General features: G+C 42.3%; 1 protein-coding gene across 4 annotated transcripts in view; it reads left to right on the plus strand.

The window, feature by feature from the left end:
- Positions 1–16756, plus strand: part of PDZD2 (PDZ domain containing 2) — a 151330-nt gene extending 134574 nt beyond the window's left edge. For 2 of the 4 annotated variants that reach the window (XM_069880631.1, XM_069880630.1), the window contains exons 20-24: positions 556–673; positions 5663–5764; positions 9024–9294; positions 11195–11329; positions 12737–16756. In XM_069880631.1, coding sequence (XP_069736732.1) covers positions 556–673; positions 5663–5764; positions 9024–9294; positions 11195–11329; positions 12737–12903 — 793 coding nt within the window. In that variant the 3' untranslated portion in view covers positions 12904–16756. The remainder of the gene's footprint in view (positions 1–555; positions 674–5662; positions 5765–9023; positions 9295–11194; positions 11330–12736) is intronic. The other 2 variants (XM_069880632.1, XM_069880633.1) reach the window with 2 other exon arrangements.
- The last annotated feature ends 1705 nt before the right edge of the window (positions 16757–18461 follow it).

An 18461-nucleotide genomic window follows, 5' to 3' on the forward strand; every position in this document is an offset into this window, starting at 1 on the left:
TGTCCACCCCAATGTGCATTTCAGCTTTGGCCCTGGCCCCTGTTTGACTTAAAATTTGGGGTGCCATCCTTTATGCTCTTCTGCTGTCTAGTGGCAGCCACAGTTCAATACAGAATGAAATGCTTTACACTGCTAGAGCTGGGTTCCTTTTCTGTGTCCCCACTAGCTGGTTTTGGTCAGATTTTGGCCACATTTGGCACAGTAGCCTCTGTGGGGGGTCACAGCGTGCAGTGACAAATGAGCATGTTGTCCTGCTAGAAGCAGTTCTCAGAGGTAGCTGCCTTCTTGTTTTTGTTGATGTCTGTTGCTAAAACCATTGGGGAAGGAGGAGGGCAACAGAATGGGGACTGATTTTTAGAGCTACAATTCAGTTGTCTTCTGTACCTCTTCCGGTTCTCCCAGGATGTGCAATTTCATAGCTGCTTTCAAGATTTCTGTTTGTTATTGAGCTGGTATGGTTCACCATAATGCAAACTATATTGTATACCTTAAATGTGTCTCTACGTGGTCTGGAAATAGAAAGCTGTCTTTTTACATTTTTTCTATGTATTTTAGCTTGGATCAGCTGCTTGTCTCAAACCTGGACCAGCAAAAACTGCAATCAGTCTTGTCAGCAATAGTACCGAAATGTGACATTTCAGCTATGCTCCAAGAAGTCAAAGCACAAGTAAAGGTAAAACCCAGAGGGTAAAACTAGATAGTTGGCAGTAGTTTTAAGGGTTTTCTTAATGACAGATAAAATCTCTTCCAAACAATTTCAGAGCTCCTCCAGAAGCCCTGTGGTATGTTACAGTTTTTGAATGCTTCATATAAGCCCATAATAAATTTGAATGGCTTTTTTGAACGGAAGGGTATTGTTTGTCCAGTGCAAAAGCCATTTTGAGCCACTGTAAAGAGCCCTATTTTAAGTGGAATAGTGTGTCTCCATTTGAGTCATTTTTACAGCTGAAAAGCTCCTGAATTTGCTGATAATTGCACATCAGAATTTCACTTCCCATCAACCATCTGGGTCAGGCTTACTTTTCCCACTGTGCAGGGGAAGCTCTGCTCCTCTGTTCCTGGAAGTATTTCTTTTGCTAGAAGCTGCCATCACATAAATTGAATTTATTTTGTCTGATGCTGACCTGTTGGCTTGCAACACCAGAAAGCAGCTGCTGGAGGGTTTGTAAAAGAATCCTGTGCCCTTTTTACTCTCTTTTATGTAAAGTGGTTATTGCATTAAGATAACCTGCTTCATTATTTAGGTGTTTAAAGAAGGCCTCCAAAATGAAATGATTGTCAAAACATTGCTTCCCTGTTTGCAGTGTTTGTGTTTTTGGGTTGCATCCACATCCTTTTTAAATCAGAACAGAAGTTGATAAAATAATGACAGCGCTGGAGAGGAAGCTGCCATCTGGTCTGCATAACTGCTGGCTGAGCTGCATTTAGAGTGCTCCCAAGTCTTATTCACAATAAACAGTCGGAGGGGAACAGGGCCTCCCCCAAATACCCAACTTTACCTACTTCCAGGGGCAGCATAGTTAAAGCTTGAAAATCCAAAGAGCTTGATGAACTAAGAGTGTTTGGTAGGTTTACTGATAAAATTAGGATTGGATTGTACTTCTGGTCAGAGGTAATTAAGTGTTATTTAAAATATTTTGCATGGAGTCTTGGAGCGGTGGTTTATTTATGCCACTTTTCAAAGTCTCAGAAGTCAAATATTTGTAAAGCTGAATGCTTTTTGGAATGCACTCCTTGTCTGCATAGTTTCTTATCCATATTTAAGCCAAATATGGCATGTAGACTGGAAAATTTTATGCTAGTCAAATGCTGGACTTAAATGTACAATAGGACAGTTCATCACAGTTATGCAATTTCTGAAAAATGAGATGGACTGCCTGGTTTGGACTGAGAGCTTCCCCAGGAAGAGCTTGTTGTCATCTGTTGCTCTGAACAGTGCTGAATTTACTACTAGCATTTAGTTAGTGCTACTACTATAAGAAAATAAATATGCAGGCAATTTATTGTTTAAATCTCTATGATTGATGATCTTTTGCCAACAGGGTAAACAGAGGTGATCACTTGAGGCTTTATGTGTTGACTGAGTGTCCAAGTAAAGCAAAAAGCATTTGTAGCCAGGTCTCTGTACCTGGTGGTACATGTGCTGTCTGAGGACAGCATTGAGAACTGGGAGGGAGGAGTTGCAGCGTGAAGCCAGGGTTCAGACTGTGTTGCTGACTGACCCAGGACGTGTAGTCCTCATACAACCCTCTAACGTCTGAGCCTCTGGTATTTTTTTTTTCCCTTCTCCAAGCATTACCAAATTAGGTTGTGATAGCAAAGGTTAGAAAGAGCTTGACCTCTTAAACAAAAAGGGTTGCTTTAGTACTTAATGGTCAAAGATAGGAATAAGATTGGACATTCTTCAAGAAGGAAAATTTAGAGGCTCAGGAGCAGGCTGTCCCCATGTGCCAAAAGACAAGCCATCAGGGAAGGTGGCTGTCCTGGCTTATCAAAGAGCTCTGGCCAAAATCCAGGAGAAAAAGAAGAGTTGATGAACTTCGGAAGAGGCAACTCTGGAGAACTACAAGGATGTCATGAGGTTATGCAGGGAGAAAATTAGAAGGGGCAAAGCCCAGCTAGAACTTTGTCTGGCTACTGAGGTAAAGGGCAACAAAAGACGTTTCTATAAATACATTTGCAACAAATGGAGGTCTAAGGAGAAATCTCCATCCTTTAATGGATGGAAGGGTAAACACTAGTGACAAGGTATGAGGAAAAGGCTGAGGTACTTAATGCCTGCTTAGCCTCAGTCTTTCATATTAATATCAGTTGTTCTATGGGTACCCAGCCCCTGAGGCAGAAGACAAGGATGAGGAGTAGAATGGAGACCCCATAGTCCAAGCAGAATTTGTTAGCAACCTGGTACACCACCTGGACACACACAAGTCTTTGAAGCCAAATGGGAACCACCCAGGTGTACTTAGGGAGGTGAAGGAAGTGGTCATCAAGCCACTTCCCAACATTTATCACCAGTCCTGGCTAACCGGGGAGGTTCCAGTTGACTGGAAATTGGCAAATGTGATGCTTGTCTACAAGAAGGGCTGGAAGGAGTATCTGGGGAACTATAGGTCTGTCAGCCTGACCTCAGTACCAGGGAAGGTTATGGAGCAGATGTTGAGTGCCATCATATGGCACATACGGGACAAACGGTGCATTGGGCCCAGTCAGTGTGTGTTGAAGAAAGGCAGATCCTGCTTTACCAACCTGACAAGGTGACAAGGTGACCCCCTTAGTGGATGAGGGAAAGGCTGTGGATGCTGTTTACGCAGACTTTAGTTAAGCTTTTGACACTGCTTCCCACTGTATTCTTCTGAAGAAACTGTCTGCTCATGGCTTAGATGGGTGTACTCTTTGCTGGGTAAAAAAATAGCTGAATGACCAGTCCCATAGAGTTGTGGTGAATGGATTTAAATCTAGTTGATGGCCAGTCACAAGTGGTGTTCCCCAGAGCTCAGTGTTGGGCCAGTTCTGTTTAATATCTTTATCAGTGATATGGATAAGGAGATCGAGTGCACCCTCAGGAAGTTGGCAGGTGACAAAAAGTTGGGTAGGAGTGTTGATGTGGTTGATGGTCAGAAGGCACTACAGAAGGACCTGGACAGGCTGGATCAGTGAGCTGAGGCCAGTTGCACGGGGTTCAAAAAGGCCAAGTTTTGGGTCCTGCATTTGAGTCGCAAGTGGGGAAGAGTGGCTGGAAAGCTGCCTGGGGAAAAAATGACCTGGTGGTGTTGGTCAGTAGCTGGCTGAGCATAATCAAGCAGTGTGCACAGGTGGCAAAGAAGGCCAACAACATCCTGGCTGGTATTGGGAACAGTGTGGCCAGCAGGATCAGGGAAGTGATTGTGCCCCTGTACTTAGTGCTGGTGAGGCTGCATCTCAAATTCTGTGCCAGGGGAGTTTTAGACGGGATATTAGGAAAAATGTCTTGCCACTAAGTTTTGTCAAGTATTGGAACAGGCTGACCAGGGAAGTGGTTGAGTAGCCATCCCTGGAGGTATTTAGAAGACTAGTAGATGACAAGCTTACAGATATGGTTTAGTGGTGAACTTGTCAGTATTAGGTTAGGGATTGGACTTGATGATCTTAAAGGTCGTTTCCAACCTAAATGATTGTGTGATTCTGTGTTTCCAGTGCCGTCGCTGTGCTGTGAAAAGAGGTAGCCTAGATACTTAGCTGAGTTTGTAATTCCTTGCCTTACATGAAGTTGTTCCCGCTTGCATACAGGTGTGATGGGTCTTGACAGCTACGAAATACTGTGGACTAGTATGTTCAGCCCTGACTGCTCCTCTGCCCTTGAGCACTGATGGATCAGTGATGTGTGGTGGGGAAGCATTGGTTTCTGACATTGGCTTTGCACATTGCAAGGATGCTTTTAATGCAGAAAATCTTCCAGGGCCACCATTTGGCAAAAAAAAAAAAAAGCACAGTGAGGCCAAGAATTTCACTATTGTTTCACCAAAAAAACGACAATAATCTGCAGTTCCTTGTGCCTTTTGAGACAAAACTAAAAGGCAAGCGCTGAGTTAAAACATTGATTTTAGTGAACTAAATATGTCATTTAATGTTAAATAGATTAAGAGGTTGGTTTCTAATGATGTGCCATTAATTTCAGTGTTGGCAATTTCTGGAAGTGACTGATGTTGGATGGGATCCCAGGGAAAAGCTGAGAGACCTGCTTTCTATTCTCAAGTTCTGATCCTCTGCCCCACAGATGGTTGCTATCCCCTTGCTCTGCCAGATGCTTGCTTATAGTCCCCCTTACACCACAGAATGTGGTCACTGTAACAGCATCTGGTTTTGTCCTAATAAGTGTTCAGAAGACGGCACCAGACTTGCTGGAAGGGGCTGCTTCTCATACATGGCAAATTCTGTATTTTGGTTGCAGGCCATGACTTTGAAGAAATCAGCTTTACCCCTTTGTTCTGGTCTGGAGCCAAGGTCAGCCCTGATGCAGACCTGCACCCATCCCTCTCCTGTGCTGGATGCTCCCATTTCCATAATAGCACAGCTTAGTCCTGCTTGGATCACTAACAGGCTCCTGACTTTCATCTCCCAAGTGAAACAGTTTTTCCTGCTGTCCCATCTACCCTTGCCCAGGTTCAGTTTTTAGTCACTGCCCCTTGCAAGATTGTCTGGCACTGCTGAGAAGAGGTTGATGCTGCTGCCCTCCATCTTTGTAGCTGCCTTTCACGAGCAATGAGAAATGGGATAATCAAAGTAGTGTTAATTCCCTGGAAAGTATGCTTGGTCTAGAAAGATGCATGTGAACTATTGAGTTTTGACTGCAAAATGATGAGAAATGCAGCTGGTGATAGCATGTGAAAATTAGGCTGCCCGAGGTATAAGAACCTTCCGCTATCCTAATTTTCACTTTGCTTTCCAGCATTGGACTGACTGAAGAAACTTTGCTGTCATCCGAATTCTCCTGTATGACGGCTACTCATTCGTAGCATGAACAAAAATGCATTTTGTGTCTCAGTGTTAATTTCTTGACTTGCCTTTTTCACCTGCCATAATCTGAGGATATTGGGAGTTTTGTCACTTGTGCCAGAACTTAGTTTTGATCTTTGGCTGTGTTTTGTTTCTCTTTCCCTTTCCCCCTGCTGCATTTTTCTGACAGAGCAAAGAAGACACATACTTTGTAGTCTTGCACAAAGAAGAAGGAGCTGGCCTGGGATTTAGTGTGGCTGGAGGAATAGATCTGGAACAGAAATCAGTCACAGTAAGTGATGGCTACCAGTCATTTTTTTTTTTTTTTTGCAAAGCACAGTTTAAGGCAGGCTGCTCACTAGATCAAGTGCTCGTTTATCAAGACTTGCTGCAAGTCATTCACAGTCATAAAACAGTGTCTCTCAGATGTGTCTTCATGCCATCTGCTACTGAAATCAGAGTGTGTCTGGGAAGCGCAGTTTTTATTGTTGAAAATGGATGCCAATTATTTTTTCAGGTTTTAAAAGTGTGTTACTGAATGAGATCAGCTAGAATCTATGTCCTAAGCATGTAAATAAAATTCTGCTTGCAGTTACAGTGTATGCAGCCTATTAGGGGAGACTTTAATTTCTAGTCCTTGAGAGTGAACTCTGTGCTGCAAAGTTTTTGAAGGTTTTTGCAGATTCTGAGAATGACTACTCCATAATTCAGCAAACGTTCTGGATTTCACTTCACTAATTTGTTTTGGTGTTATTAAGACCTGTTGGCTGTCAGTAAATGAGGGTTACTTTCTGATTTTGGTTTTCAAAAAAGCCTTATACGGCATTCTGAACCAAGCTCATTGTGTGCCATTAAGTGATATTGGTGTATGAAAAGTGATACCAAGCAACTGAAATAGTATTCACAAAGGATCCATGGGCCAGAAAAATCCAAGACAATTTGTGTCCTGTAGGATGGTTTCTTTACACACAATATGCATTTAAATTCTGTCCTAAAAGAGAGAGATACACTAAATGCTGCGATTAGAAGTAGCATATGTCTTTGGTCTTTAGGGCCTGCAGCAGTCCTCCCAGGAATCTCCCCATTTTTGCACATAGACCTGTGTAAGTAAACATGCTAAGCAGTCATTGAGTTAGAACATGGTCACAGTCTAGGGCTCAGACTCCACTTCTCTCCCTGTCTCTGGCCCAAACATCTGCAGTGCCAGCTGTGAGCAAGGGGCCCCACCCCAGAGACCTTCTTACTTAGAGACTGGGGCGCTACCTGAAAATATGATCTTGAGCTCTCCTTCAGGCTGAGTAGCTGATGAAGTCTTCCACCTGAATGCCATTAGCCATGAAACCCAAAAAGCATCAGCTCCTGCTCTTTCCAGATCCATTTTCTTCACTGTATGTAAAGCGTGCTTCTGAGGCGGGAGCATTTGAATGTCCTTGACCTACAGGGATTCTGGGTCCTAGGTGGATTTAGAGTTGGAACTGTGTGTAGAGCTGCCTAGATGGGCCATTCTGCCCACACCTGGGTGCAAAAATAGAAAAGCCTAGTGAGTTGCAAGGTACTGAAGAGTTGAGCATATGAGGGCAGGCCACAGATATTTTGGATATTACCCCTCTATTCTACTTGCCTCTTGTGTTTAGGTGTCTGCATCTGAGACTGAAGCTGTTATTCCAGCTTTGAATGCCTGCTTAGACTGGCTGGAGATTTGTGTCCTTGAATCTGTAGAGTTGTAGCAGATGCTCATCTCATCATGGCCCTGCAATGAGAGGAAACAGAAACCAAAAGGCTTCTGATTTCTTGCTGCTGGTCTAAGTATTACAAGAAATTCCTAGAGAAAATGCCATGCAGAATTGTGTCCACAGATTCCCTACCTTGAACCCTTCCTCTGCAGACCTAGAACTGTGAGCATGGGAAGCCATGTTCTGACAGCTAAAATTACAGTGCCTGGTAGGAAGTTCTTTAAATATAAAATCTTGACTCTTTTAGACAGTTCCTTTCTGTAAATGGCACACATCTAGGTTTCATCTGTGCTTGCTGGAGTTTACTCAAAGTTTAATCTATTCTGAATGTTTTTTTCGCTAGAAAAAAAAATACATTTCAGGCCGCAAAAATCATTCTTCTGCATCTATTTGAGTGATACTTGATCAACCATATTGAGATGGACCATTAAATACTTGCACAGCTACAGTACCTCGGAGCATTTCTGTACACAGATGCCATGCACATCTTAGACTTATGCATTCAAAACCAGCGTATCCCAGTCAGTGGGAATTTGTGGAGCAGATATCTCACACTGCAATGTTGTTCTGAGTGTTTGCTATGGCATGGGTGTGAAATGTGTCACTAGGAACTATGTTAATGGAAGATCTTTGAGGATTTCAGTGAAAGCATACCGTTCGTATGTTTGCAGATGACACTAATCTGGGAGGAAGTGTTGATCTGCTTGAGGGTAGGGGGGGAGCTTTAAAAAGGGCTGGATTGATGGGCTGAGCCCAATGGGATGAGGTTCAGCAAGGCCAAATGCAAAGTTCTGCACTTGCTGCACAACAACCTTGTGCAGCTCTGCAGGCTTGGAGAAGAATGGCAGGAAAGCTGCCTGCCTCAGAAGGACCTGGGGGTGTTGGTCAAGCTGGCTGAATATGAGCCAGTAGTGTGCACAGGTGGCCAAGGAGGCCAGTAGCATCCTGGCTGGTATCAGAAACAGTGTGGCCAGCAGGATCAGGGAAGTGATTGTGCCCCTGTACTCAGCACTGGTGAGGCTGCATCTTAAATCCTGTGTTCAGTTTTGGGCCCCTCACTACAAGAAAGGTGTTGAGGTGCTGGAGCTGGAGCGTGTCCAGAGAAGGGCAATGGAGCGGTGAAGGGTCTGGAGCACAAGTCAGATGAGGAGCAGCTCAGGGAATTGGGCCTATTTGGCCTGGAGAAAAAGAGGCTGAAGACCTTATCACTGTCTACAAGTTGTACGAGGTTGTAGCGAGATGGGTGTTGGTCTCTTCGCCCAAGTGATAGGCGATAGAACGAGAGGCAGTGGCCTCAGACTGTGCCAGGGGAGGTTCAGGTTGCATATTAGGAAAAATTTCTTCACCAAAAGGGTTATCAGGCACTGGAACAGCTGCCCAGGGATGTGGTTGAATCACCATCCCTGGAGGTATTTAAAAGAGATGTAGATGAAGTGCTTAGGGATATTGTTTAGTAGTGGACAGGCATGGTTGGGCTTGATGATCCCAAAGGTCTTTTCCAACCTAGTGATTCTGTGATTCATAAATGATCTGTGGTGCTACATTCTGTACCTAGTTCAGGTTGTCTTTGGCTTATAAAATCACCATGCCAATAACAGCATTTGTTCCTCTGCTTTCCCCCACCCCTAACTGCAATTCTTGTCCAGTCACTTAGGCCTTAATGTTTGAGCCTGTTGTTGAAACAAATGTTGTGTGCTTGAAATCCAAGCAGTGGACACTGATTGCAAACTGTTAGGGACTCCATGTTCACCTTGATCTGTACAGCACTGTGTGTGGTCATGAGGTTAATGAATCTTTAAGTGAAAATCTTTCTCATAGGTCCACAGAGTGTTTTCAAAAGGAGTGGCATCTCAAGAAGGGACTATTCATCGAGGAGATCTTGTTCTGTCCATCAATGGCAAATCCCTTGCAAACTCAGTCCATGGGGATGTCCTGAATGCTCTTCATCAGGCAAGACTGTACACTTATGCGGTCATTGTCATCCATAAGGAAAAAGACAAAGCAAACAATTCTTCCAGACTTGAAATATCAGCTACTGGCAAAAAATGCGTGGGGTCTGGAAAGGATGTTTCCATGGAAATACGAACAGGTATGATCTTTGTCCAAGAACAGTTGGAAGGATTCCCTTACAGAGCAGACTGAAGGGAAAAGTCTCCATATGTTTTACATTACAAGCATCTGTGCCTTATGTGATTGAAGGGAGCAAATGAAATTACCTTTAAATTCTATTTGTTCTCTTTGGAGCCTGAACACAGTTTGGTTTTAGGTTTGGGTTTTGGTTTTTTTTTAAATATCATAACTAGGCAGAAACTTAGAAGGACATTTAGAGTCCAATCCAATTTCTACTGAAGTTTGTGATTCCACTTATTCTTCCAATCCAGGATAAACTCCTTTTAAGCAATTACAGTAGTTAGTGCGAGAAAACAACCAAAAAAGAAAAAAAGCACCTTGAAGACAACCCTAAGCCCTGCTGTTTGTTAATCATAGGGACAGAACTTGCACTATATAATAGCAGATTTCTTACTGTTTCTACTAAAAACAAGAAAAAATATTGTGCTATTACACTAAGTAAGTCAAACCCAAGTTAGTCATCTCAGAGAAAGCTAGGGATAAATGGTTTAAGTGGAATGTATCAGTGGAAAGGTAAGTTCCTCTTTGGGAGCAAGACAGCACTTCATTGCGAAGGCTGCACTTGCTGTTCTACAAACAGATCTCTCAAATTTCTTTGTATAATGAGGACACAAACCCCTTTAGTACCTCAAGAGCAGGGTCAGACCTGCTTCAGTCCTGCACTGCTGTAGTGTCCCTGGGCGGAAGCAGCATCCCCTGTCTTCCAAGGTGATGCCAGGCACTCAGCTTGGACTACCCCATAACTAGGATGCGGAGCTGTCAGTTACCTATTTTTAACCCATTGGCTGTAATTGGGCTTTTTGCTTGTTTGGAGGTTTTTTTTGTTTGTTTTGTTGTTTTGGGTTTTTTTCCCTGTAGCAGTTTTTATTCTTTTATGCTTTCACTGGGTTCTGTAGTACAGCTTTGTGATACAGCTTAAAAGGAATAAGACAGACTCTGTAAGTGGATGGATTGGTCTTTCCAGAATTGCTCCCATGGATATAATATATGTAATTACTTCAGAATCTCTTTCTTCCCTAAACTCTCTGTGTCCTGTTGATAAATGCAGGATCTCTGCTGGATGTAGGCACTAGGGGGCAACATTATTCCATAAACGAATGTTCCATGTTATTAAAAAGCCTGTTTCTATCCTGAAGGCAAAGCCTGATGTTTGAGGTAACATTTAAATTTGTTTGAGGTAATTGTAGCAGTAACTTGTGATAATGCACAAAGCATATTTTTTACATGCACACAGAGCAAAGAAGATCCCGCTTTCCAAAATTTTAGATTTATTTCCTCGTAAACAAAATCATATTTTATGTCAGCTACAGCAATACTGCATTCTAAAAATACCTGATATGTAGAAGATAAGATGCCTACAAGTAATTATGGTTATTTCCACAGATATGACATTTGAAACAGTTATTCACACTAGTGAATGGTTACAGACTTTTCCTCAAGAGTATGGAACGTGTGTGATGTAACATTTCATTCATTAATGTTATTTAAAAAGATGTGACTCAGGGAATGAGCAAGTGAGAACAAAATGAAGGAGGAGAAATGCTCTCCAGTTACTTTTTTTGTAATATTTCAGTTATTTTCTTGATGTTTAGATTCTTTGCCAAAAAAATAAATGCCTTGGCAGATTTTTGTTTTACGTGCAAATTGAAAATGTCTCTGGGTCTAAATGCATTTTGTTCTGTCTGCCCTTCACAGCTGCAATAATACACATTCATTTCTGGGAAACTGAGTGAAAACATGTTCTGGTTTGAATATGAACTCCACTCTGAATTGCATTGTCGCTGCAGCAAAACCAGCCGAACACAACTTGCAATTTACTATTAACTGTTTAACAAGGTGCTTTGTATATTCTGTCACAGATCCAAACCTGGATATGAATGATGTCATCTGCATTGAATTATTGAAAACCTCTGCTGGCTTGGGATTCAGTCTTGATGGTGGAAAAGCTTCCATTGCTGGAGACAGGCCCTTACTTGTAAAAAGAATATTTAAAGGTACTACAAGCTATCAAATGCAGTGGATATTATCTTAGTTTTCCTTTTGTGCTTTGTACAGGTATTTTAATTCTTGGATTCAATTGTTTTTGAAACAAGTGTGGGTTTTGTTTCCCTTGATAGTTACCACTTACTAGCCAAAGTGATCATTTAAAAAAATGCTCCTGGGAATGGCTAGGGTTTGCACCTGCCAGTAAATGTTTGTGGAGCAATCTGATTTACTAAATGTGGTGCAGTTCCTTCCTGAGCTTGTCTGCTATTCTAGACATTAAATAACAGCATCAATATCGTATATAATGGTTTGAGAAGTTCATGGCTTATCTGATTCCTGAGAAGTACAGTGGACATAAATCAGTGTGGTTTGAAAGCACCATCTAGCATGATACCCAGTTATTAGTTTGACCTTTTTTTTTTGTCTTTGTTGGTTTCTTTTAAGATATCAGTATTAGCTTTCACCAAGAAAATGCAGTTTATATTCAAAAACTGGTACTCTTGGATACTTTGTTAGTCAGCAAGTAGTTAAACTTATATGAATTATATATAAAAAGGAAACCAATACCAGATCTATGCTGTGATTTTAATGTCTTACTCTGGATTCAGTGTAGTGGAAATATAGCACCTTCTAAAGAAGGTGAAACTGTAAATGAAGCTGTGGGTGCACAGCATTTTTGTGGTATTACCTTTCAGTGGTATATTCTCTCATCAAGGAAAAAAAAACCCTCTATTTTCTGAATTGCATACCAATTTCTTTGCAGGTGTTTGTTTTCTCCTCTTTAGAAAGTGATTCTGAGGATAAAGGGCATGTTTCATTTTTGAGTTTAGTAATTTTTATCCTTAGATAAAGTCCTTTTTTCCCTCCACCCTCCTCCCTGTGATGACTGGTGTGGTTAATTAAATTATCATTGCAGAAAACATACTTTGATCAGCAGTGAAAGGTATAGCCCCACCCCAGGACCTGTTTCTGCTTCTGGCGTGTTTGCCCAAAGTTTGATAGCCATATTTGTTGTTTTCATTGCTGTTATCCAGGTTTTACAGTCTACTGCATTATCTGCTTATTAACATGTTAAAGTTCTGTTTGAGAAAGTAAATGGATGCCACATACAACCTGTGTATTTACTTTATTAGCCGGGTTTTCTTACAGCTACAGAGATAATGTACAGTGTATTTCATGCACCCATGCTGCTTCCTTCAAAAACAATTTTTTTTGTGAGAACAAGGATTTATCTTGGTTAAAATAACATTTTATGTGAGATACAGTATGGGGTAGATTTCTACAGCTGAGCTGAACACAAGTGACTTGAACTGAAATTTCCACTGTTAGAGAAATGGTTTATTTCCTGTTTGTCACAGTGGAAACCAATTTTTTTTTTTTTTTTAACACTGATTTTTTTCCCCTTTTGCTCCTAGGTGGTGCTGCAGAGCAATCTGGAAACATAGAAACTGGAGATGAAATTCTCGCTGTTAGTGGAAAATCATTACTTGGCCTCATGCATTACGATGCCTGGAACATTATTAAATCTGTGCCTGAGGGCCCTGTTCAGCTACTAATCAGAAAACACAGAACTCCGTTGTGATAGAAGCACTACATCTAATCACTCTTTCTAAGACAAAACATTTAAAACTGGCTAGAAGCTGTCTGTGTTTCTAAAGCCACACAGAAGTGTCTTAATGCTCTACAAAGAGGTGCTAAGAGCCCTGGAGAACCACTGAGCAGGCATGTGATGAGCATCATAAAATCTCACCTATTTATGGAGGATGAAGGAAGCCAAATGTTAGAGACATTTTTTTATTACATGGCAGTTTTAATGAAATTTCAGGAGCTCTCCTGGGTTTGGTTTAAAGTATTTTGACCTAGACAAATGTCCCTGTGCCTGTTCCTGATATTTTTAGTATCTACGGAGGGTTGTGAGTATAACTTGTTGGTTGCCATCCTGTTGACGAGGATGGGTATTTAGACTGTACTATATGACTTAGCTATTATAAGACTTCAGGACACTTACTAAGGGTCTGATCCTTTTTTGTTGTAATAAGAGAATGTCTGGAACAGTCTCACTTTATTCTTCTAACTGCAGTTTTGCTAAAAAATGCATGACAAAAGAGTATAATTTTGCACAACTTTTATGCCTAAAACATGAGCATTTTATTGCAAAGCTGAAAGACTTCAGTGATCACTAAGTACATCTGAAAGCTGGGCTGCTTTTACTTGGCTGCAAGAGGCTTAAGGCTGCCCAACTTGTAACACTCAAGCTTGGAAAATAGTGGTCTAAAATGGGGATTATAACAGATTAAATCTGAACTGGCCTTATTTGTGGTGGCTATTAATCTCTGTTTTTTGTCTTCTCCTGTCCAATATTTATTTTTGCTTGTGTGAGAGTGGCTGAGGGTGTGTGCGTGTAAGAGAGAAGTGTGCCCAGCTGTGTCAGGAATGTGCTGGTGCTGAGGGTTCTGGATGGTGAAACTGAAAACTGTGTAGATGGGAGAAACCACAGTGTTAGATACAGCAAAACTGAAAGGGTTGCAGTGCCGCGGATGCTTCATTTGGATTTTCTCACCTCTACTCTCAGCAGAGCTATCTGTAGCAGGCCATGCTGCTGAGTGTTATTTATAGTCTGCTGTGTTGGGAGGAGAGTGTATGGGTGCAAGAGATTAGACTCTGTTTTTGCTCTTCCTACATCTGGGATAGCTAAACAACATGAGATGTGTGAGGAGATGGGCCAGTGTCCTTATCAGCTGAGCACAAGTTGTTTGTTCTAGACTGCTCAGGTCGTTTGTCACGTTAAGCTGGAGACTGCTTGCAGCCAGTGTGCCCAGAGTGAGGAACTGTCAGCCTGGAAACGATCCAAATCTGAAGCGCTGCCCTCTTTTACAGTGAGCCAAGACACTGTGTAGCTGCTACAAAAAGGTCTGGCCCTACCCCAAGATCATACTATAGTTCATTTTATTTATGTTTATTCAACAGTGCTTGGAGCAATCGATTCCAGGTTAGTGGAGCACTCACTTTGGCTAATATCTGTGACAGCTTAATTAGACTGCAACTCGTGATGTGCAGAGGAAAATTCAGTTCTGTGAGGCAACCCAAGTCCAGGCGAGCAGAAAAAGTGTGCAATGTTTGCCTAGAAATGAATAGATTTAATTCTTTTTCAGTGACAAATTAGTATGTGAATCCAGGGAGAGATGCAACTTTGGTTACAAGGGAAGGCAATACTGTACACGGTCCTACAGCTGCTTTGCCTGCAGGGTTTCTCTTGAAACTGGTTCAGGTTCAGTGCTGTGAAATGACTGTGGAATTGGGTCCCCTGTGATGCCAAAGCTCAACTGCTCTGTTGGGACCGGTCCTTGCCTTCGGTCACCTCTGTGGTGGGAGAGGCTTTTGGGTAGAATGCAGCACTTTGGGTCGGAGGACCGCAATAAGGTTGCAGGCTTGTGCTGGGATAAAAGAGATTACCCCGGCATATGTCCTGAAAAAACAGGGAGAAGACATTTGGCAATGACAATGAAATGGCAAGGCCTTGTTGAGGAATGACCAAAATCTGATTGTAATAGAGTGTATAATAGATACATAAAATGCATGTGGAATTTAATGAATACCTGTATACATATAATACGTACAAGTGAAGTGCTGAGTTTTTGCTACTTTAATGTGGTGAATCACAATTGTGTTTTAGAAAAAGGAGTTTTTTTCAGTCCACAGTTTAAAGTTTTGGAGGTTCCAGTGCAGGGAGGTGTATGTCTCCTTTGCTGCTAAGCCAGTGTGAGCTCAAAGGTTAAGTCTTTGTTTTGTAAATTAAATTTAATTTGAGGTGTCTTAAGAGGATATGTGGTGACTATTTTCAGATGCTTGTTTGCAGGTACTGTTCATTGTGAGTGATTTAGAATGCTTTCATTTTTCAGTAATCAAATACTGTTCAGTATTTTATTTTACATGCACGTAGATATGTATTGGCTGATTAACAGCAAAGAGGTGGGGATTTTTGTGTGTGATTAAGTAGTGGCTATAATTTAAAAGATAGGATTAATGTTTTAACTCTGATAGTTACTATGGGTAGAATGATGCATTTCTCTAAGTAACATTACAGCAAGAAAAATAATAGTATTTAACCCTGATTGTTTCTGTTCCTGAAAATACTTTTATTTTATGAAAGAACCGGAAACATTTTTACTGATGCTACCAGTGTTGATTTGATTACAGTAGCATTTCCTGATGTCTTTACTGGGGTGAAATTCCCCATAAAAGCCCCAGGATTTATGCAATATGGGTCTGCTTTATTACAAACCGCATAGGTAGACCAAACAGATGTAGTGAACCTCTGGTAATGCACCTGGCAAAGTAAGTGTTTAGATTTTCTGAGAGCTTGGTCACACCAAAATGACAGAGGGCGTTGCATTAGTTCATCAGTATTTAGTAGGTTCATGAGCATTTTTGACCTTGCTGTTTGCATGTTGGTCCCTAGGGTGATTCTTTGCCATGCTGGGGGTTGTCCAGGCTCTAGGAGAGTGTTGACTCTTCAGTGACTCCTAGCTGCATTTTGGAAGACAAATCAGGATAGGATTGTGGACTTTGTCCAAAAACTCTTCACCGGGGACCTGAAGGCATTCCAGATAAGGTGAACTTGCTCTGAAATGGAGAAGACATGGTGGAGGGCTGTGCCGCTTATAGGCCTGAGACAGCTCCGGGGTATGAGTACAGCCTGGGTATGAGTGTGATACTGGTGCGATACTACCATTGCATATTTTGCAGCCTTTTTGTAGCTGGAAGCTCTTTCCAGCTTCTTGTGGGGATAAAATCTGTATTAAAAACTGTGAGATTAGGCCTAAGTTAGGGAGGGAGCAACATCTGATCATTTTCTTGCTAATAAAAAAGAATATGAGGGCAGGTAAGTATTAATAAAATGTTGGGTGATTCATGTTTTCTAATGATCCTCACTTACAGTTAACCCTAGTTAGTGTTCTGCAGTGGTTCTTGTCCAAATCCAAAGGAACTATTCCCAGATGGCAATGTTTACCTGCTTCTACATTTAGGGTATGTAAATGTATACGTGGAAATATTGATCAGGAGTAGACTAGATCATGTGAGAAAATGGATCCCACCCTAGGTAGGTTTTGTGTGTTAGGCTGATAGACCTATTGTATGATACTGTATATTTACACTTTTATTTATATAAATAAAACTTCTTTTAATGAAAACTGTTTAATATGCCTTGTATATTAAAAAAAAAGTGAGTGCAATAACATGAAATAGATTGTACATTTTTCAATTTGCTGTCTCTGTTATGTAAATCTGTATTGCCATAAACTGTTTTGTTTGGGGATATTAGTGATTTTGAAAATAAATGGTATCCTTAGTACTCCTCTAGATAGTTATTTCTGTCTGCAGTTGGAACGGGCATCACATGGACAAGATTGTCCTGGAGAGCACAATCACAGACTAAGTGTTAACACTGTCCAGATGTGCATCTAAGATGTTAAATACCATCTAAGCTGTTAAATATTGAAGTTGGTAAACTTACAAGTTCTCTCGTAAGAACCATCATTTAGTGTGAAGTGAAGGCATTTAAGAAGTGTTAGAAGGTGTTTTATAGGACCAGCTTTGGTATCTTGGAAGATGTGCGTTGTTTTTTCCTGCCACTTTGCAAGACAAATGTGGATGGCAAAGGTGAAATGTTCAGAGTTTTCCTCAAGAGCCAAGGTCTTTTGAGCATGTTGGCTATAAATTGTACCTCCTGCCTCACCCCTGGGCTATAAGGGAACAGGCTATGTGTGTGTAGGGAATATGTACATACAACTAGTCCTAGACTGGTATTTGTTCTCATCCTCCACCTACCCCGGGGATAAACTCTCCTCCAAAACCCCAGTGAGCCAGCAGTGTGAACTGGACTGGAGATGACCTCTCTGTGCATGGTGTGGAGTTGTAGTGGGGCTTATGGTGGGAGGTGGACACCACAACCTCAAAACTGGGTAAGTTTGCATGAAGTGGTTCACGTTTTTACAGACACAGCTGGCTTCACCATTGCTGCATGGTAGCTTGAAGCAAGCCTGCCTCCGAGAAATATGAGTCAGCCCAAATAGCACTTCAGCTGCTCTGCCATGGGGAACACCAGAGGTGCTCAAAATCCCACACTGCCTGAGAGTGCACGAACAGATCAGCTAGTCACTGATGGGTAGGCTGAGCCAGAGGATGGAACTTGTGAGTGAAGCATTTTATCCACGTTGCAAGCCCGTGTGCATTGCTCCATGCGAGGCTGGATGCTAACAGCAGCAGCAGCACGGCTGGCAACTCCCAGCCAGCTCACACCGCGGTGCAGTCCTGCCCTCTCCTCAGTGCACACTTGGTGCTTGCCTGCATCTCTTCTGTTGTGTCTTGCAAACCTCATCGTTTCCTCCTCTGCACAGTGCTGACCTTAAGGGCCAGGTGGGCTTTTCTGCAAGGAGAGGAAGACATTCAATCTCCTGTGCCGGTGGCACAGATGGCATGTCCCTTGTCTCCAGGCTTACGCCCCAAAATCCGCTGTGCTCGCTTTCAGTTTCCTTCTCTGGGTGTTACGCCACAAGGGTGCAAGTGAGCAAGAGTAACATGAGGAAGGAAAAGCACGCCTCTTCTGCTGAATCACACTGTGGGAAAGGCTAGTGCATCAAGCTCCTGGCTTGCCCCGCAGATGCCAAGGCCTTTTCCTGGGCTGGAGGGGGAAAAGAGAAGCTTTGTGGTCTCCTAGTCCCCCTTTTGCATTGGGACCCCTTTACCCCACATCCCACTCCCTTGCTAATAGCCATGATGAGGGACATTATGGAGCGTGTATTGTTGTGCAGATGATCTTATGCCAGGCATAAAAACGGTAAACTGGGAATGGGATAGAGGGGAGGGTATAGGGTGACACAACCCACCCCCACTTTTTCAGCACATTTGTCCCCAGCTGGGGCTTGGCTTCTCCCCCAAGGCTGTATAGGGAAAAGCAAAAAGACATATTTAGCCATGAAGGTGTCTGCTTTCCCCACTCCCCTGCTGTCTTCAGTGCTGGGGGCAGCTCAGGCCCTTCTTCCTCTTTCAGTGACTCGTCTGTACCCATCCTCCTCTCTCTCTTTCTCCCTCTTTCTACTAACACTTGGCATGAGCTGGGGTACACAGAGCTCAAGCCTC

The sequence above is a fragment of the Phaenicophaeus curvirostris genome, chromosome Z (genome assembly GCF_032191515.1).
Source record: "Phaenicophaeus curvirostris isolate KB17595 chromosome Z, BPBGC_Pcur_1.0, whole genome shotgun sequence".
NCBI classification, from domain to species: domain Eukaryota; kingdom Metazoa; phylum Chordata; class Aves; order Cuculiformes; family Cuculidae; genus Phaenicophaeus; species Phaenicophaeus curvirostris.